This window comes from Typopeltis vanoorti, chromosome 6 (assembly GCF_054136105.1).
Source record: "Typopeltis vanoorti isolate ZY-2024b chromosome 6, IOZ_Tvanoo_1.0, whole genome shotgun sequence".
Classification (NCBI taxonomy): domain Eukaryota; kingdom Metazoa; phylum Arthropoda; class Arachnida; order Uropygi; family Thelyphonidae; genus Typopeltis; species Typopeltis vanoorti.
Genome location: NC_143554.1, coordinates 6,158,506 through 6,176,003, shown reverse-complemented (window position 1 = coordinate 6,176,003; position 17,498 = coordinate 6,158,506). Strand labels below are relative to the sequence as shown.

General features: G+C 38.1%; 1 protein-coding gene across 1 annotated transcript in view; it reads right to left on the bottom strand.

Moving 5' to 3' along the window:
* Positions 1-444: 444 nt before the first annotated feature.
* The window catches only part of LOC150105261 (diuretic hormone receptor-like), a 54,865-nt gene continuing 37,811 nt past the window's right edge, over positions 445-17,498 (bottom strand). The window contains exons 8-12 of the mRNA XM_090394654.1: positions 12,268-12,334; positions 11,210-11,295; positions 5,263-5,395; positions 3,601-3,642; positions 445-881 (exon numbers count right to left, since the gene is read on the bottom strand). Coding sequence (XP_090250780.1) covers positions 648-881; positions 3,601-3,642; positions 5,263-5,395; positions 11,210-11,295; positions 12,268-12,334 — 562 coding nt within the window. The 3' untranslated portion in view covers positions 445-647. The remainder of the gene's footprint in view (positions 882-3,600; positions 3,643-5,262; positions 5,396-11,209; positions 11,296-12,267; positions 12,335-17,498) is intronic.

The following is a 17,498-nucleotide window of genomic DNA, read 5'->3' as shown; positions in this document are numbered from 1 at the left end:
TCTTCCAAGAATTATCCATTCTACCAAAGATATATTCACTGTTCATAGTATCGTATTGTATAGCCAACTTTTTGTTAGCGGCACCTGGACCATCATCGTGTGGTATCCTGCATTAAGTCGCGCAACTTCTTAGGAGTTATCAAAAAAAAAAAAAAGCTGGATGGGTGAGGAATTGGTTTGATGCCTACAGATTAGTCAGCTGAGATTCAACCAATAATGTAATTGAATGTATCTGGATTGAGCTGAAGACATGAGAGATTTCACCGATGCAGGCCACATTCACTGGCTGTATTAGTCATTGGCTTACTGAATTCCAGTTCAGTGCTGACAGAGCATAATTGCTTTAGAGTAGTGGAAAGTAGGCTGTGTACAGGCTTAGTTTCTAGAGGTGGACCAAAATTTTATATTTAAGACACACATGCAGTCGTTAGTCTCATACTTTTCTGTACTTTTTTTTTTAAAGTTTTTTTTAGTGCGTGTACATATGTTATATACTTCACACTCATGTATACCGCGCCATTATTAAAACACTTCTGATCGGCTGACTTATTTTGGGAAGTACCACCGAGGTTTGCGATGACTGAAGTGACATTTACTATACGTGAAAATCTGAATTCTCGTGACGATCATGTGAATTGTTGCTGAAACTACCTTTCTGTTTCTGCTTGCGAGGAATATTTGAGGCAATCCCTGCCAGTAGAAGTGACATACGAAGACGTGGTGGAAGTGCTGTGGAAGCTCTCTTGGGCTTCGCCATTCGGGTACAACCTTACCGCTTCGCCACTATGTGGGGATGATGCTGAGGAGGAGCCTCGTTTTCGACATCTCAGCGATTTTTGGACTTTCCAGCTTTCTAGACGATGGCGCAATGAATTCTGCACCTGAAAAAAAAAAATAAATAAAATAAAATTATAATTCCTCATAGCTTGAATAAAAGTGAAAATCCGATGTTACCGCAGTAATCATTTTTCTGGCCATTATTATTAACAAAATCAGCTAATTTTGTTATGGAAAAATATTATGCAAAACAGAAGTTATGTAAAAAGCGAAACTAATCATGCAATCCATTTCAGTCAAGCAATATTGGAGAAAAACTAGTTCTCATTCCTTTCTTGACAGAATTCATTCTCAACTTTTATGGATGCCTTTTGCCCACCCTCCATGAAGTGAAAATTTCCATCAGCTGAAATCCTGTATGACCCTTTCGGCAGTTTTAAAGGTCTTCGTCATATCACTCCTCTTTCTCCTGATTGCTGGTGTCTGCTGTCCGCAAATTCCCAATCTGTTCTACTAATCTCATTCCAGGTATCCCGATATCATCTTTAACAATCTCCTTCACACTCCCTCCACTGTATCTGATGCATTACTGAAATATGCAGACAAAAATCCAGATGATGTCTACTCAAGATCTTGTAAAGAAGCAAAATGACTTCTATATCAGTATATACAGTATTTTGTAGCACTGAAACTATCGCCTGAGTTGTATTTGCAACATGGCCCTATAACTTCAACTAACTATCTACTAACACTCGAAGATTCCAAGCCCGATCAATCAGTTTCTTCTAGCATAATCCCACCAATATAATACACCATTAGAAATCTCATCGCACCACGGTGTGCACTACATTTACTAACATTAAACTGACACTTGTTTTCATATACAAACCCAGAAATTCAACTTATTCGAATCATTCTACAAGTACTGCATATCAATAGCACTCTTGATTACGCTGACTATCTTTGCATCATCAGAAAATAGTTGTATGTCGCCTGTCAAATCCTTCCCAATATCATTAATGTACGGATTGAATAACAATGGAGGACCAAGGACTAATCCTTGAGGCACATCACTGGTTACCTTGAATCTTGCAGATTCACCCCCCCCCATATATATATACGACTTTTTGATATCTATCAGTCAGCCATCCTCCTATCTATGCCAATAGCTTACAATCCAATCCCATATTCTCCAATTTATGAAACAGTCTTCCATGCTGCATTCTGTCAAAAAGCCTTAGCAAAATCCAAAAGTATCATTGTGTATCCATTCCCTTTGTCTAGTTCAATGGTTACATTATTATAGAATGTGAACAAGTTGCTAAAACATGACTTAGTAAACCCATGCTGTTCATTGCAAAGTAGAGATTCACTGTCAACCCATTTCTGAATTCGAACCTTAATCAATTTTTCCAAAATCTTCACCACCATTCCAGAGATACTGGTAGGTCAATAGGTGGATACATCAATCCTTGTACCACCCTTGTGCAATGGGATTGATATAAATTTTTCTCACTCCTGTGGAATATTCTCTGTTTTGAGACTCAAATTATATAGTCTGATCAAAAGGAATAGCCAGTTCAACTGAATACTCCTTTAGCATCCGTGCTGATATCCCATCAGTCCCAGTTGTGGAATTCTGATCGATCCTATTTCTATTTCATCCTAATAAAATTAGGTTTAGAAAAGTGAGGGCACTTGGCTTTCGTTTCCCCCATAAAGGCCTTGTTCTTCGATTATATTGTTTTGCCAGTAATGTCATGTTAGATTTATCTCTGAGATCATCCACACTAGCAGCTACCTTTTTTGCTATGTAGATAATAGCAAGAAGGTGGCCACTCTCAAACCATTAATAAATTTTTGCGATTTTTTGCTAAACCCTTTATTTATCAATGATAATTTGATCAAACATTTTTCAAATTAATTTCCATTTTTGTAGCTTCGCTTATTATAAATAATATCAAACTCATTATAAGGTTTAATGGAATAAATACAACACATATAAACACTCTTATATTTCGTCTATCATTGAGATATCGTGTGGGATATACCATCAAAATTGCACAAAATAATAAGTAAAAAGATTAAAAGCCTAAAGTCCTATGAGGGTCTCTCCATGGGTGCTGTTGGCTAGCCTTAGCTGTTGGGCGGGAGGTCGAAGAATTAAAGTTTCCCAAATCTTGGGAAGTTTAATACAGTCATATTTATTAAGATTAGGTTGGTTTCTTATATCTGCTGCTGACTCTAAACGTTCTTTCAAATTTATATTTATTGTGGGGACGCATGATAGTTTTATTCCATTTGATTCAGTGCAAGATGTCCAAAGCCATGCTCAGCTAGACCTGACTGACCATACTTATGGCAATAGATGTATTTCTTGTTTCTTCTAGGTGGATGTTAACACATCTCCCGGTCTGACTATAATATGTTAAGTTGTAAGAACAAGGAACCTTGTAAACACCTAAACAGAGAGAGAGAGAGAGAGATGGCAGAGGATCCTTAGGAGAGCCGAGAAGGGAAGCAAGCTTCAGATGAGGTTTGAATGCAGTGCAGGGATTGTACTTTTTTTTTATTTTTTTTTTAGAGTTCTGGCTATTATTGCCAAGGGGCCCCGGATATAAGGAATAACAATGCATTATATTCAGCGAGAGAGAGATATGAGGAACATATTTCAAAACAGTCCATTCATAATACATGAAAAATTTAGTTGTTTTGTAATAAAACGCTTTGATTTTTTTTTTTTTTTTTTTTTTTTTTAATAAGGCGACACGATCTAAATATATTCTAGTCACAAATTCCATGCTGAGATAACAATAATCTTACCTCTCCATTCAAAAAGCAGTACAGGACGGCCACTATGAAACCCTGGAAGACAGAATGGATGGTTACTTTGAACCCATCGTTAAAATCAGTTGTAGTAAAACACTTGACTACAAAAATAATCTACTTATGTTACGTTTTCTGGAAAGTAAATGACATCACATCATAAAACAAGCAATCAAACTAAACAATATATATTTGCATTAATTAATCAAGAAGTATTAAGCATTGTTTTAAGTTATCGTCTTGTTCGTGTGAATCCCCGCGAAAGAGTTTTTGTATGCTTTGCTGAAGCTGTCATAGCTAACAAGACTGTACAGTGTGTGTAGCCTTTTTAACCATGCATCTTTGTCTACCTCGACAGGAAGTGTTGGGCATGCCTAACCTTCCTGGAAAGGTAGGGGAGAAGTGTTTGTAAAAATCGATATTAATTTTTAAAGCTGCTAAAAGGAATAAATTATAAGCATGCACTTAACGAGTTTAGGAATTTCGGGTGAGTAAAAATATGGAGGAGATCGACTTTAATAGAATCTGAGGAGTTTTGCTGAATTAGACCGATAGCAAGGATAAGGAATCGATCGATGGAAAGCATTTACAGCTCCCGATGTTCTTGATGGAATCTGGGAAAGAAGATGAAGAAATTACGGGTTCATGCAATTTCTGCAGTTTTGTATTGTGAACCGAGTTAACGAAATCCCAAATCCTCCCTCTCCCGCAATTCGTTTTTCCGCTCCTGTTTCGACTTTGTAGCTGTAGAATTAAAATACAAGCCGATTCGTTGACCGCATGGAAGTTCGTAGGATAACTGATTTCGAATGGGGAGGGGAAAGAAGTAAAGAACGGCGCCACTTCGTGGTTGTCGTGCGTTTAACGGTTGTAGATGCTTGTTGTTCATGTGAAACGGTGGGGATGGTGTGGATGGACCGCTGCCCTGTACAAAACGGTGTAGTTAATATTTTTGTGGCTCCCCTGGTGGTAATGGAAGTTCCATGGATGTGGTTCTTCCTCCGAGTGAAATTCATTGAAGATTTTGTGCTTTGGAACCTTCGGAAGCTCAGGGGACGTTCATTAGTGGGTAAGATACGACTTGTTACCTTTTCTTTAGCAAGTAAATAAGAACTAAGTTGAAAAATTTAACGGAAATATGTACTTGTTGTGTGAGATAACAGATCGCTATCCTTGCATTTCAGTGTGTGTGTTTTGCTCCCTTGGGGATAGCTTTTGATCTCATTTGAACTGCAGAAGAGGGTTTTTAAGCTCAAAAGCTGAAACACGAATTAGCTAAAATCGGAAATCGTCGATAAATAGGTTTAACTGAAAGTTTCTTTAGTTAGTGTTTACTAAGTTAGGTAGTTTCCGTTCCACTGGCCAATCGCGATAATCCCTAGACGCTTGCTCTTCAGGTTAAGAGGACTCGAATCCGGTGTAATACGACGCGAGGAACATTCAAAGGACATCTCCGACTGAAACCGAGTTTTTCATTCCGCTTGCTAGTAAAACCGAATATTTATATATTTGTTAACCGGATATTTACTAATAAAACTGGGATATTTATGCAAAACCCCTGGAAATGTCTAAATTTTTATAGCAACCAAATTCCTTACTACTAGAACATGTCAGAATACTCTTTAAAAAAATAAGTGCTTTTCTAGTTCCGAAACTCACCTGTATTGATAGAAGGCTAGCTTGGATGTACAAAAATACCACTTCACCAGTTTTGTCGTTAGGAGTTGCAATTACCAAAATATACGTGATTCCCAACAGGGGAATAAGGACCAGCAATGCTTTGGCTGCCCTCCTGAAATATAAAAAGGAGAAAACCTAAGTGTTTGTTTATTCACAGAAATTCTTAGGTAGGTTTTCAAGTCGGGGTTTTTCATCCCGTGAAACATGCACACCACCCAAAGACCATTCGCACTTGATATACAATAATACCACACACGCACTGGCCTGATAGCCTTAACGGATTCAGTCGTAAATCTAAACTACTTTAGACCGAAATGTGAATTAAAATTTCGTTCTTGACGAGAGGAATTTTTCTCACCCTCTTTCATACGAGAGCTTTACACAAAGCCACCATTTCTTTCCTTCTATCACTACTCGATCACTTGGTTTTTTCCCCTTTTTTACAGATCAGCGTTCCCCTAATATGGGAACGCTGATCTGTAAATAAACTTATTTCTAGTCGTTGTGTTGACCGTCCTGTGGCTACATTTGGGCTGAATGTGTTAGTGACCTCCTTTGCAGCTCGATAGTGCCTATATCTGTTATGTTGTCTATGTGGGTCGTGACTGCCAGCAGGATGATCAAATTCGTTGCACTTAAATACTTTTTGTTGTTGCTAAATCTGATAATTTTCGTATTTACTTTACTAGCATTTGAGACAATGATGCGTTTTGTGCATAAATAAGAGTTTCTTTCTGGTCCCGAATCCTCATAGCCACTAATGATAATAGTAAACTGAATCGTTTATAACATTTCTACTGTTTCGAAAATGCACTTTAATCTGGGGTTCCTTGAACATCTGCATGAGCTTTCAGGCACTGCTAAAAGATCCTGCACGCTAAATTTCATCAAAATCTAAATTTCAGCTTCGAGCGAAGCGCTTGTGTCCGTTTACGGTGGACAAGCAGGTAAAAGAGCATTAACAGTTGTTTCGCAGTATCGTGAAACGAACCTGACCCTACGGGAAAATGATGCGCGTTTATAAAGAGGAGTGTTGCTCAACCTGCTGCGATAGTTGCAAATTGCATGACTTAGTTGATTATTACAACAGCAGCTCGTTCCTCAGCCATGCAGAATTTTAACAGCAAGATAACATGAGCATGCTCGTCATAACTTTTCGGTTGATAAGGGTTCATGTTTTTGTATTTCAAATTCTCTGAAACAAAAATAGACTGTTGGTGTCATATTTTACCAAAGATCACGGCTATCAGATTCGGTCGAGCTAGAGTTATGACGTATTGGTATAGAGGTGTTTCTCAACGTGGAGCAATTAGAAAATGATGTTGCATTCGTCACCTCATCACTGATATACTCAAAACACTCGCCATTGTCGGCGAGGGGCGGGGGGACATCAAAATCTTTGAGGCGTTGAGGTGGAGCATGATCCAAAGAACGTTGGGAAATACTGATATAGAGCAAAAGGACAAAGATGCTTCTGTTATTTATATGCATGCAGGTATACCGAAAAAAAAAAAATTGACACCGCTCCACTGTACGAAATGTATTACAGTACGGGACTTTCGAAGGAGTCGAAAGACTCCGTAGGAGATTCATGCCAACCACCATTCATGACGCGCACTGCACTCCCTCCCAAAACCACTCACTTTCAAAGCACTCCTTCCTTCCGCCATGCATTGAAAACCTTAACTGTCACATAAAACCACTGCAGTAACTCATTTTATCTCTCGACTTTGCCTTCTAACCAAATCTTCCACCCTACAGACCAGTTACCACACAAACATGGCTTCCTAACAACAACCATACCTGCAAGAAACGGAATATACTAAATCCTTCCAGACGGTGCCTCTTCGAACCTCAATTGAGAAGCATAACACCTTTAGTCGATGTTTACCGAATGTCGAAGTAATCCTTTGAGTTGTGCAATTTAGGGAGGAATGCAAGTGATCGTGGGTCCAGACAACCTAGAGGTTAGTTAGTGGGTAAGGTCGTATACCATACCGATGGAACTAAACTGAACTGCAGCAAATTGATGAGGCCAGTGAAGTGGGGATGATTGTGGATAGGGAGTTGAAGTTTCGAGAGCATATTGCGAAAGGTATCAGCTTTGTCTATCAGCTAATTTTTGAAAATTAGCTGATAGACAAAGAAGAGGAGCATATAAGTTACTAAGCATCAAAAGAAAAAAAAATCGGCTAATACTTTCTTATTCTGTATAGGGAGTAGGGCGAGGCCGTTTTAGCCCTATCTAACTTTTGGAGACCGAGTGGGCAGTTCAATCTCCACCGGTAGCCAATCAGAGATAACTGGCCCAAGGCTATCACTAATTAAGCAGCACGCAGTGAAGATACGGCTCAACCACTGTCGCCAACTCGTTGTCCTTAACCCTAACACAATATTTTAATGTCTGAAATAGTGCGAGTTATACGGTCGATTTTCTTGAGTTTATGGGAGAAAAAACACGCTTGCCCACGTCAGAGATAGACTAACTCGGGAACCGGTCGAAAAATGACTTAGTAAAAGTTCCTCTAGTCGTAGACTAGACTTGAACTCGAAGTCTATCTTCGGGTGGTTTAGCGCTGAGGAGTGCAAACACACACCACTTCCATTGAGCTATACAGGCTCTGTTATTAAGCAGATAATGGTTTTAGAAGATTGACACTTAAAACTTTTTTTTTCGGTGCTTGGCAGGAATACACAGAAAACAAGGGACACGTGGAAATTCAGTGAGTGTGGTAAGCAACGGTCTTAGGACTAGATTTTTGCTTGGAGGTGGTGAATCAGTGGATTGGTTGCCAGAGGTGGTTGTGAGTGCTTCGTCAGTGAATGAGTTTAAGGAGGGTATCGTGCGAATAATGGGACTCCAGCGATGAGTCTTCTGACTCCATAGAGACACCTGTATAAGAACTTTGCATTATGCTCATATGAACCCCATCTCCATCAATGCAACACGGCCAATCTCTTCATCCCAAAGCGCCATGATCCGCACATTATCTTCGTGTATCAGAGGAGAAAGATTTAGATGGATGTGGGTTTGAAATTTTTTATGGTCAGCTGTTTAAAACTTGGGAACTATTGGAAGGCTGTTAACAATATGAATAACAGCACTGTTCCAACTTTCCTGATGTTTTTGATTAGACTTGCCAATAAATTATAGCCTGCCTGGTTGGCCGAGTGGTTAACGTATGCGCTGTGGGTTCGAATCCCCGCCAGGGGCATGAATGTCTGTAATTGTTCTAATTCTTTGTGGAAAGGGCATCTGCAACCCTACCACTTCTAGCAGAAAGCTTCACTTCCAAAACCCAATTAGGCATGGGAGTGACCGTACGAGGTCTGAGTACGTCGCATGTATATAATTAAGAAGTTATATTATTTTATCCTTTGTCCAAGTGTAAGCAATCAAAAAGTTGCAAGTGAGGTAGCATCCTCACTGCTAGACTACTTGTATGTAGGGGCTGTTCGCATCACATTAATTTCCTATGAATCCCGTAATATCTTAATCAATTTCTTCTGTATTCCTTACGTGACAGGCTGTGCAGTCTAGTACTATAGTAACTTGAAGAAAGACACTTTATTAAGACTTCTTAAGCACTTTCGTGTAAATTTAGAAAACTCGTCCACTTACCTTTTTTATGAAATATATAAAAAGGATGCATGCCAAAGTTGACAGAAGTAGAAGAATGAACGAAGAAAAAAAGTAATGTGCATTTGGATTGAAGGTGGCAATGACTAAATGACTGTTTATGTTCGAATAGATTTAGATGAAGTGAAAAGAAATTGTGATGAACAGTGACCGCTGAAACTAAGATGAACTGAAGAAAATGCATCTCAGACACATTATCCGATCCGTGAAAGAGTGTAAGGAAGTTTTCGAGGAAGCAGCAGTCATGAGTATTGCGCTTCTTTTTTTATGGTATTCTTGCGGAATCACTCCAAATTATTAGAATCGCATTCATTTGGTGAAGGGATTTTTCTAGAAATAGCAAGTATTCAAAAGTTAAGTAACATCTTGAGTGAAGAGAACCTAATTTATTTAATGCTGTGTTGGCGATATTTCTGGTATGTTCATATAATAGTAAGGAACATCGGAGGTTCGATTTATTGCAAGAAGAGGGATTCCATCCTACTTAAATGTATGTATTACTGAAGGTCCAGAGGAATTTTTGTTTTAACAGAGGAATTAAGTTTTGCTAGCATAAGTAGAATTTAACTAAGTTGTCTGGACAGTAAACCAGGACGTCCTCTTTAAAGGGATTAACATAAGGGATTCAACGATGACTTCTAAGGCGGGAACAGGGCACACTACGCCTAAATTCTTGATATGCATGATATGTCTGGACAGTATTAAAATTGGTTTTTATTGGTTAAGATTTCATTCCCCCCCCCTTATTTTTGAGCTTCAAAAATGGGAGGAGAACAAAGAGGAATGCAGTGGACAGTCATCTGCAGAACGGTGCATGGGATCTGGAAGAAGAGAGTAAGAAGAAATGTGGTATTTCAGAATTAGTTGAAACGTTAGTTGGTACATCCGTCATACTTTTTTTGGTTAAAAAAAAAAAAATCGCAAGTCCAAAGGGCCGTGTGGGTTTTTAAAGGGTGGTGAATGCACAATATTATCTCCATACACGATCAAGTTGATGTTGAATATGGAAATATTTTCACTCTGATTTTTATATTTCGAAGCTAAAGAAATTTGTTTACATTAAAAGTCTGTTTTCACATTTCAAATCGAATACATAACATAAGGGACTCCCTTGATGAGTCCATTGCTCTCTGAAGGTCTTAATATCGAATATTTCGGATTGTATAAGACGAGGCCTAAATTTTAGGCTATTTTTAGGTTTTAAGCTTATGTCGGTTGAATAAGACGACCCCCCCCCAATTTCTTCTTTCTTGTATTAATGAAACGTTAGGTATTGTTGTTATATCTGTTATTTTTTGCATAGCATAGATTTAGTATTTACGCGAATTACCATTTTACCATTTACAAACGGTGGATCTATGCGCACCGTATCACTTAATATGTTGAGCAATTTTGTGATCAAAGCATGGAATAAAGTAAAAGTAGAGAATGTAATAAAATCATTTAAAAAGTGTGGTATCTCTAATCTTATGGATGGTACGGAAGATGATCTGTTGTGGGACACTGACGATGAAAGTGAAATCAATTCACTGGATTCGAACTGGGATCCATATGACGATCATTTAAACAATGAATTTCAAGAACTATTTTCAACAGATGAAGAAAATTAACATGAAAATTGAGGTTAATATTTGTAATATTTTAAATAAATTTATGTAACAAAAAATTAATCTGATTTGTTTATAAACACTGTCTATTTTCTTAGATGACGATGTATTTGAACTACCTAAATGTGCATCCAAGAAATTAAACTTCCCTTTTTATACTCGCCGTATAAGACGACCCATGATTTCGAGGGGCTTTCTGTAGTATTTGAGAGTCGTCTTATATGCCAACATATACCGGTAATAACTAATTAATTACCGGTATATCTCACTGAAGAAGGAAAAATCCTTCTTGAGCAAAATAATTGCACGCAGAACTTTTTTTTTTTGGTGGGGGGGGGGGGAGAGGAAGGAATCTGTTTTTCTAAATGTTGCTGCAAAAATTATGAAATCCTCTTTTCTTTCTTAATTTTATTTTTACCGTTTTTTTGTGGGGGGGGGGGGGGTTCAAGCTGTACCTTGTTTAAAATTAAAACTTCATGAAGCAGAAGCGTAACCAGAAAAACGTGAAACCTCGCAGTATTAATGTTGCGATAAGTTTCGAAAACTGTCGAGCGGTACTGAGGATTATACGAACTTCTATTTACGGCAATGCTGTGCAATACCAAATTCTCCCTCCACCTTTCTGGTTTGTGCACATTCTTTTTAACTTGAAATTAGAATATAAACGGAATGCGCTAACCTGTATTGCTTTAATTCCGCCGTGTTCGATGCGCGCAGTTTCGTGATGAGCACGAACATGATTTTCGCCAGGAAAAAGATGTTCACCTGAAATTAGAAATGCAAGCCGAGTATTAAAAAAAAAAAAGTAACGAAATACAGCAGTTATACACAATAATTTTCGAAATGAAAAACATTTGCCACCACGAATACAATATAAAAATCGATAATTTATGATTATTTAGCAATAAATATTTCCAAAAACATTGTCCCTTTTTAAAATAGCAAAAGATCAAAATAAATAAACGAATACGCAGTCCGAGACATTTTTGTAAGTTCTGTTTACTGAAGTATGAAATCAGTTTGAATTCCAGAACAGTTATCTGTTTTGTGAAGCTTATAAATTAAGATAAAAATCGCGCTGATAAATTCGAGGTACATTTTGGGATGAACACGCTCAACCATTGTATTCAAATCCCTTTCGTATATTAATAAATCTCATTCGTTTTACCTCATTGTTTTGCTTCTGTTCTTGGCAAAATATAGTTGTTTAATATAGATATCAATCAGAAGACCTATGGTTGGTTAAATACTTGCAGAGGAGTATCTATACGCACTGTACGTTAACCCACTTTCACGTACAGGTCACAGGAGTGACCACTTGAGGGTGCCAAGCCTGTAGAAGAAACCAGAACCTACGGCTTAGGTGCCGAGGGGAAACTAACATTGCACACCATTACGTGAAGCAAGTTCGTACGAATTGAATCCAAGTTCTTTCCTTTTCTTGTCGACATAAGGAAAATAATGATAACAGGAAGTCACAGGCGCATCGATCTCGATAGCAATAATGCAAGGCCGGATTTGGTAGTTTCCTGGGACCTGAATCCCCCCTCCACACACACACACTGTAACAGAGCAAGGGCCAAATATGCGGTTTACCAGGTGAACCTTGTTGCTAAATTACAAAATGAACATTTATGTTTACAATCTGCTGTTTTTTTTCCAACGAGTATCAAACATCGAACATTCATCACAATTGGTTAAATCTATTTGCTAGGGAACGTCTTTAACAAAACTTACCACCAGGATAATCAGGAGAGGCGTTATGAAGATGAAGTCGAAGTCATCTCTTGCCTGCCACGGGCATCTGAAATGAAATGTTCACTTTCAAAGCACAGAAAGGAAGTAATTAAATCAACTTAGTACAGAAAGGTGGCGCATAGTTCGAGGTTTATAACCAAATCATAAAATTTCAAAGGAAAAAAAACAAACAAAAAAACTTTGAGATATAAACTAAAAATAGACCTAACTTCGTCATTTAGGCAAATCTCTAAATAACACTACTAAGAATTATTGTGCATGCGATCAAATTCACATCTTCATCTCTTATTAGTGCTTTTTTTGTAGCACCCTGCTGAAGATTGCAATTTGAAATCATTATTACAACCAAAGGTTTTAAACCATTCCATTTGCTGTATTTTAAATGCCTTAAATTTCTGGTCTAATCCCCCCCCCTCCTTCCCTTTTAAATTTTAGTTAGCAAATTAGCGTTCGACTTTGGTGTTACATTTTTCATTTGTTATAAGAAATGTTTATATTTGATCGATGTATGCTGCGAACAATTTTATGTTACAGAATGGGTTTCGAATCAATCATTATGCTTGATATTTCCAAATAGTGAAATCATTTTCAAAAGATAGAAAATTACGTAAACTTAAATCGAAGCTTGTGATGAATGGATTAGGGACTAGAATAGAACAGTGAAGAAAAATATGCTGTTGGAAATGGAATACGTAGAACGTTCAAAGACCACTTTCTGTTTCAGATGTTGACTCAAGGAAATCCTTCACGATACTAAATAAATAATAAAAAACCTAACTCAGTGGTGAACTTGTTAGGCACTTCATCCGTGTAATTTGAGTGTCAGTAGCAGGAGGTACACGAAGACGAATTCAGTATCGCGTGTTTTATTTTAGTTTATGTAAAGGATAGGCAGATGCAGAGGAAGAATGAGCCAAAAGCAGAATATATGGGATTTTGAAGGGAAAAAAAAAAAAAAATCTCACAATCCGCGCCAGATGTGCAAGTGGACAGAAAATATTACCCTCATGATATGTTCATGTCTAGTGTGGAAGATATCCCTCCGATGTCAATTCAGCAGTCATACTCCCCCACCGCCTCCTCCGGGGTTATGGGAAGTCGGATTATAAGATTCTTGAAGTCTAAGAAATGAGCACAAATGGCAGCGCAACAGAACGGCGGTCTCTAAAATAATGCATTGGGAACGCACGATGTGTCATATGGCTAGCATGGATGAGTGGCGTAGCTCAAAAAACAAGCAGATATAGTGGACACAGGCGCGCACACGCCCCCACCACATTGCTCACACGTCATTCATGTTGCAATGATTACTTCCAGTAAAGGATCGTATCACACGATTCGAATCGTTTTGGTTCGACCAGCCCAATGATGACTTTCATTTGCTCTGTCGCTGGATCACAACCCAGTCGAGCGTCTGTGGTATGGGAAAAAAACTGTTCGCGGCGAGGGATCTGCAACATTCCACGACAACTGCAGAATGCGATTGTGTGGTGTGCATCGTCTAGCGTAGGGGTCGGCAACCTGCGGTTCCAGAGCCGCATACGGCTCTTTTCGTTATTAAACAATCTATTTTTGAATAATGCAAAATGAAAGTCATTTATTAAATTAGAAACTAAAAACCCTAAATATAGCATTTGCAATAAATTATGGACATTTTACATTTTACATTGGCGTTTGCACACCACCGCGCTAGGCCGCACGAAGGAAGTCTTGGTTTCGAGTCTAGTCGGCGACTAGAGGAAATTTTTCTAAGCCTTTTTTCGACCGGTTCCCGAGTTAGTCGATCTCTGGCACGGGCAAGCAGGTTTTTCCTCCCGGAAACTCGGGTTTTTCGTCCTGTAAACTCAAGAAAATCGACCGTAGAACCCACATTATTTTTTCAGACATTAAATATATTGTGTTAGGGTTAGAGACCACGAGATGGCGGCACATTTGAGCCGTCTCTCTTCACTGCGTACCGCTTAATTAGTGATAGCCTTGGGCCATCTGTCTCTGATTGGGTACCAGTGGAGATTGAACTGCCCACTCAGTCTCCAAAAGTTAGATAGGGCTAAATGGCCTCGCCTACTCCCGTATATACGGGAATAAAAAAAAAAGGCGTTAGCTGATTTTTTTTTTTTTTTTCATATTTTACAATTGAAAATAAAGGGTGTCCCAAAGTTCACGCAAGATTTAAATTTAGTGCCATTTGTGCGGTAAAGTGTTGCCAACGAGAAAAAAGTGACAGCTGACAGTTCAGGGTTATTAAAAATGGAGCGCTACACGAAAGAACAACGCATTTTCATTGTTGAGCAATATTTTAAAAATAATGAAGGTTTGGCAGCTACAGTTCGCAATTTTCGTACAAAATATGGTCGGAATAGTGATTTAACTTCATCAACTGTGAAAAGATTAATTAAAAAATTCAAGGAAACTGGATCAATTAGTGATCTTATACACTCTGGCCGTCCTTCAACAAGTCGTTCAACAGAAAACATCGAAGCAGTTCGTGAGAATGTTGCTGAGAGTCCAGGAACATCAATTCGGCACCGTGGTCTTGAATTGGGCATTTCGAGAAGCTCTCTACAGCGTATTCTCACGAAAGATTTGCATCTTTATGCTTACAAAGTTCAATTGACTCAAGAACTGAAGCCTACTGACCACACACACACAGCGAAGAGAGTTCGTTGAATGGATTATGGAACAACAACAAGTGGATGCTTATTTTTCGAACAAAATCATCTTCAGCGATGAGGCTCATTTTCATCTTGATGCCTTCGTTAATCGACAAAATTGTCGCATTTGGGGTTCAGAAAATCCACGAGTGATTGTTGAGAAACAAATGCATCCACAACGTGTCACTGTTTGGTGCGGATTTTGGGCTGGCGGCATCATCGGTCCATTCTTCTTCGAAAATGCGGCTGGTAAGGCAATAACAGTTAATGGTGCTCGCTATCGTGACATGATAATCCAGTTTTTTGTGCCTAAATTGCAAGATATGGATGTGGACGACATGTGGTTTCAACAAGACGGTTCCACATGCCATACAGCCCGAGAAACAATTCAATTACTGCATGAGTCATTTCCTGATCGTGTAATTTTCCGTTTTGGTGATCAGAATTGGCCGCCCAGATCATGTGACTTAACGCCGTTGGACTTTTTTCTTTTGGGTTTTTTTTTTTTTGAAGTTAAGGTTTATGCCAACAAGCCCACGACCACCCACGCCTTGAAGGAGGAAATTGAGCGCTGTTTCAACGAAATTCAGCCACATTTATGCAAAACGGTCATGGAAAATTTCGATAAAAGAGTGCGTATGTGCCAGCAAAGCCGTGGAGGCCATTTACCCGATATGCTATTCCATGCATAACCCTATACTGTATACTTTATGAATCAATAAGAAATTACAATTTTTAATTAAAAACCTGTGTTTTCTATCAAAATTACTTCTTGCGTGAATTTTGGGACACCCTGTAGTACATGCGATACTGAAAAATTTCATACTTTCATGTTTGAACTCTGAAATCATACGCGATAATCCTTCTTTACATTCGTCTTGGATTATCATGGATAATGCAAGAATTCATAAACACACTGATTTGTCAAATATTTGTTTTAATTATTCATGCCAATTAAAATTACTTAAGTTATGCTTTATGTTGTTTTAATTTATTAAACCAAATACCTCACGCTAGGCTAGCACATGTAGCGCTACGGTAGCGCTTACCTGTTTGAACGCGCCCCATTGTCTTCGCATATAGTCCTGGTGTGGTCTGTAAATCTGCTCACTTTGTTAAAATAAGTAAAGGTTTCGTAGTGGACGTTGCAGTGCTTTCATTTACTGGTGATTGTGTTAGGTAAAGTCAATATTATAACATTAAATTAAATATTAACAAAATAAAAATATTTTTATAGTATTTACAATGTCAGCAAAGAGGAGAAAGATAAAACAAGAAAATCAGCAGTATTACATCTCCTAGGAGCTGTGTATTTTTAAATTATGAGAAAATATCAAGGATAGTGAGGGAGCTTGCTCCACCTTTGCTTCGAGTTGCCTTGGTGTTGTACTACCAGGTGGTCACTTACGCTTGGATTCGCCGATATTTCTTCGGCATGAAACTCTTAGATCGTAGTTTTCGATCTTATAGTTTCGCATACTGGCTGTAAAATACTAAGGGATTTTTATCCCCTTAATTAAGTTCGCCAGAAAAAAAATAGCCGTTTGGCTTTTCATCTAAGAAAATCGGGAGTTTAGAAGTGAATGGACCGAATCCTACGCATTTGTAGCAAATACAGCAGGATTTCCAATGTGTTTAATACGCCATGAAAAGCTTTCAAACAATAAAAAATCAAATATACTAAGGCATTTTTTAAATAAACACGATAAATTTGACAAAGCATATCCACGGGAAGATGAAAGAAAAAAGTCAGTAGAAGAGTTGCAACTCAAAGTAAACCTAACTAAATGTTCATTTTCCAAATGGATAAAAGCATCAAGAAATACAACTATTGATAGTTTTGTGGCCGCTCAAGAAGTTGTTAAACGAGAAAACCTTTTACGGACGGCGAATATGTGAAAGAATGCTTTATTAAAATGTCCGAATTTCTCTTCTGCGATTTAAAAAAAAAAAGCGGAAATAATTACAAAAATAAAAGACATGCCATTATCTGCTAAGATTGTAAGGGACAGAACTATACAAATGGCAGAAGATATAACAAATCAGCAGGTTACAGATGTAAATTCAACACCAGGATTCTCCATTGCCTGTGAGGAATCATGCGATGTGGATGACATTGCACAGATTGTACTTATTTGTAGATACGTAAACTCTCAAGGACCTCAGGAAGAATTACTCGATATACTGCCACTTACAGGAGAAACTCGTGGAGAAGACATTGAATCTGCTGTTACCACTTGCTTGAAAAGTAAGAGTATTAATATTAACAAAATAATATCTCTTGCGACCGATGCGCCGAGCATGAAAGGTTCAAAAAAAAAAAAAAAAGGTTTTGTTTCTTTATTTATTTGTGCACAAACTTTTCCAAAAAAGAGATAACAGTAGTGATGGATTTGGTTGTAGAAATGGTTAACAAAATAATGGCAAGACCGCTACATCATCGGCAATTTTGTGAACTTCTTAAAGAAATCAATTGCGAATATTCCGATCTTCTTTGGCGTAACAGAATAAGATGGCTTTGCAGAGGTGCGGTGTTGATGCAATTTGCCACCTGCC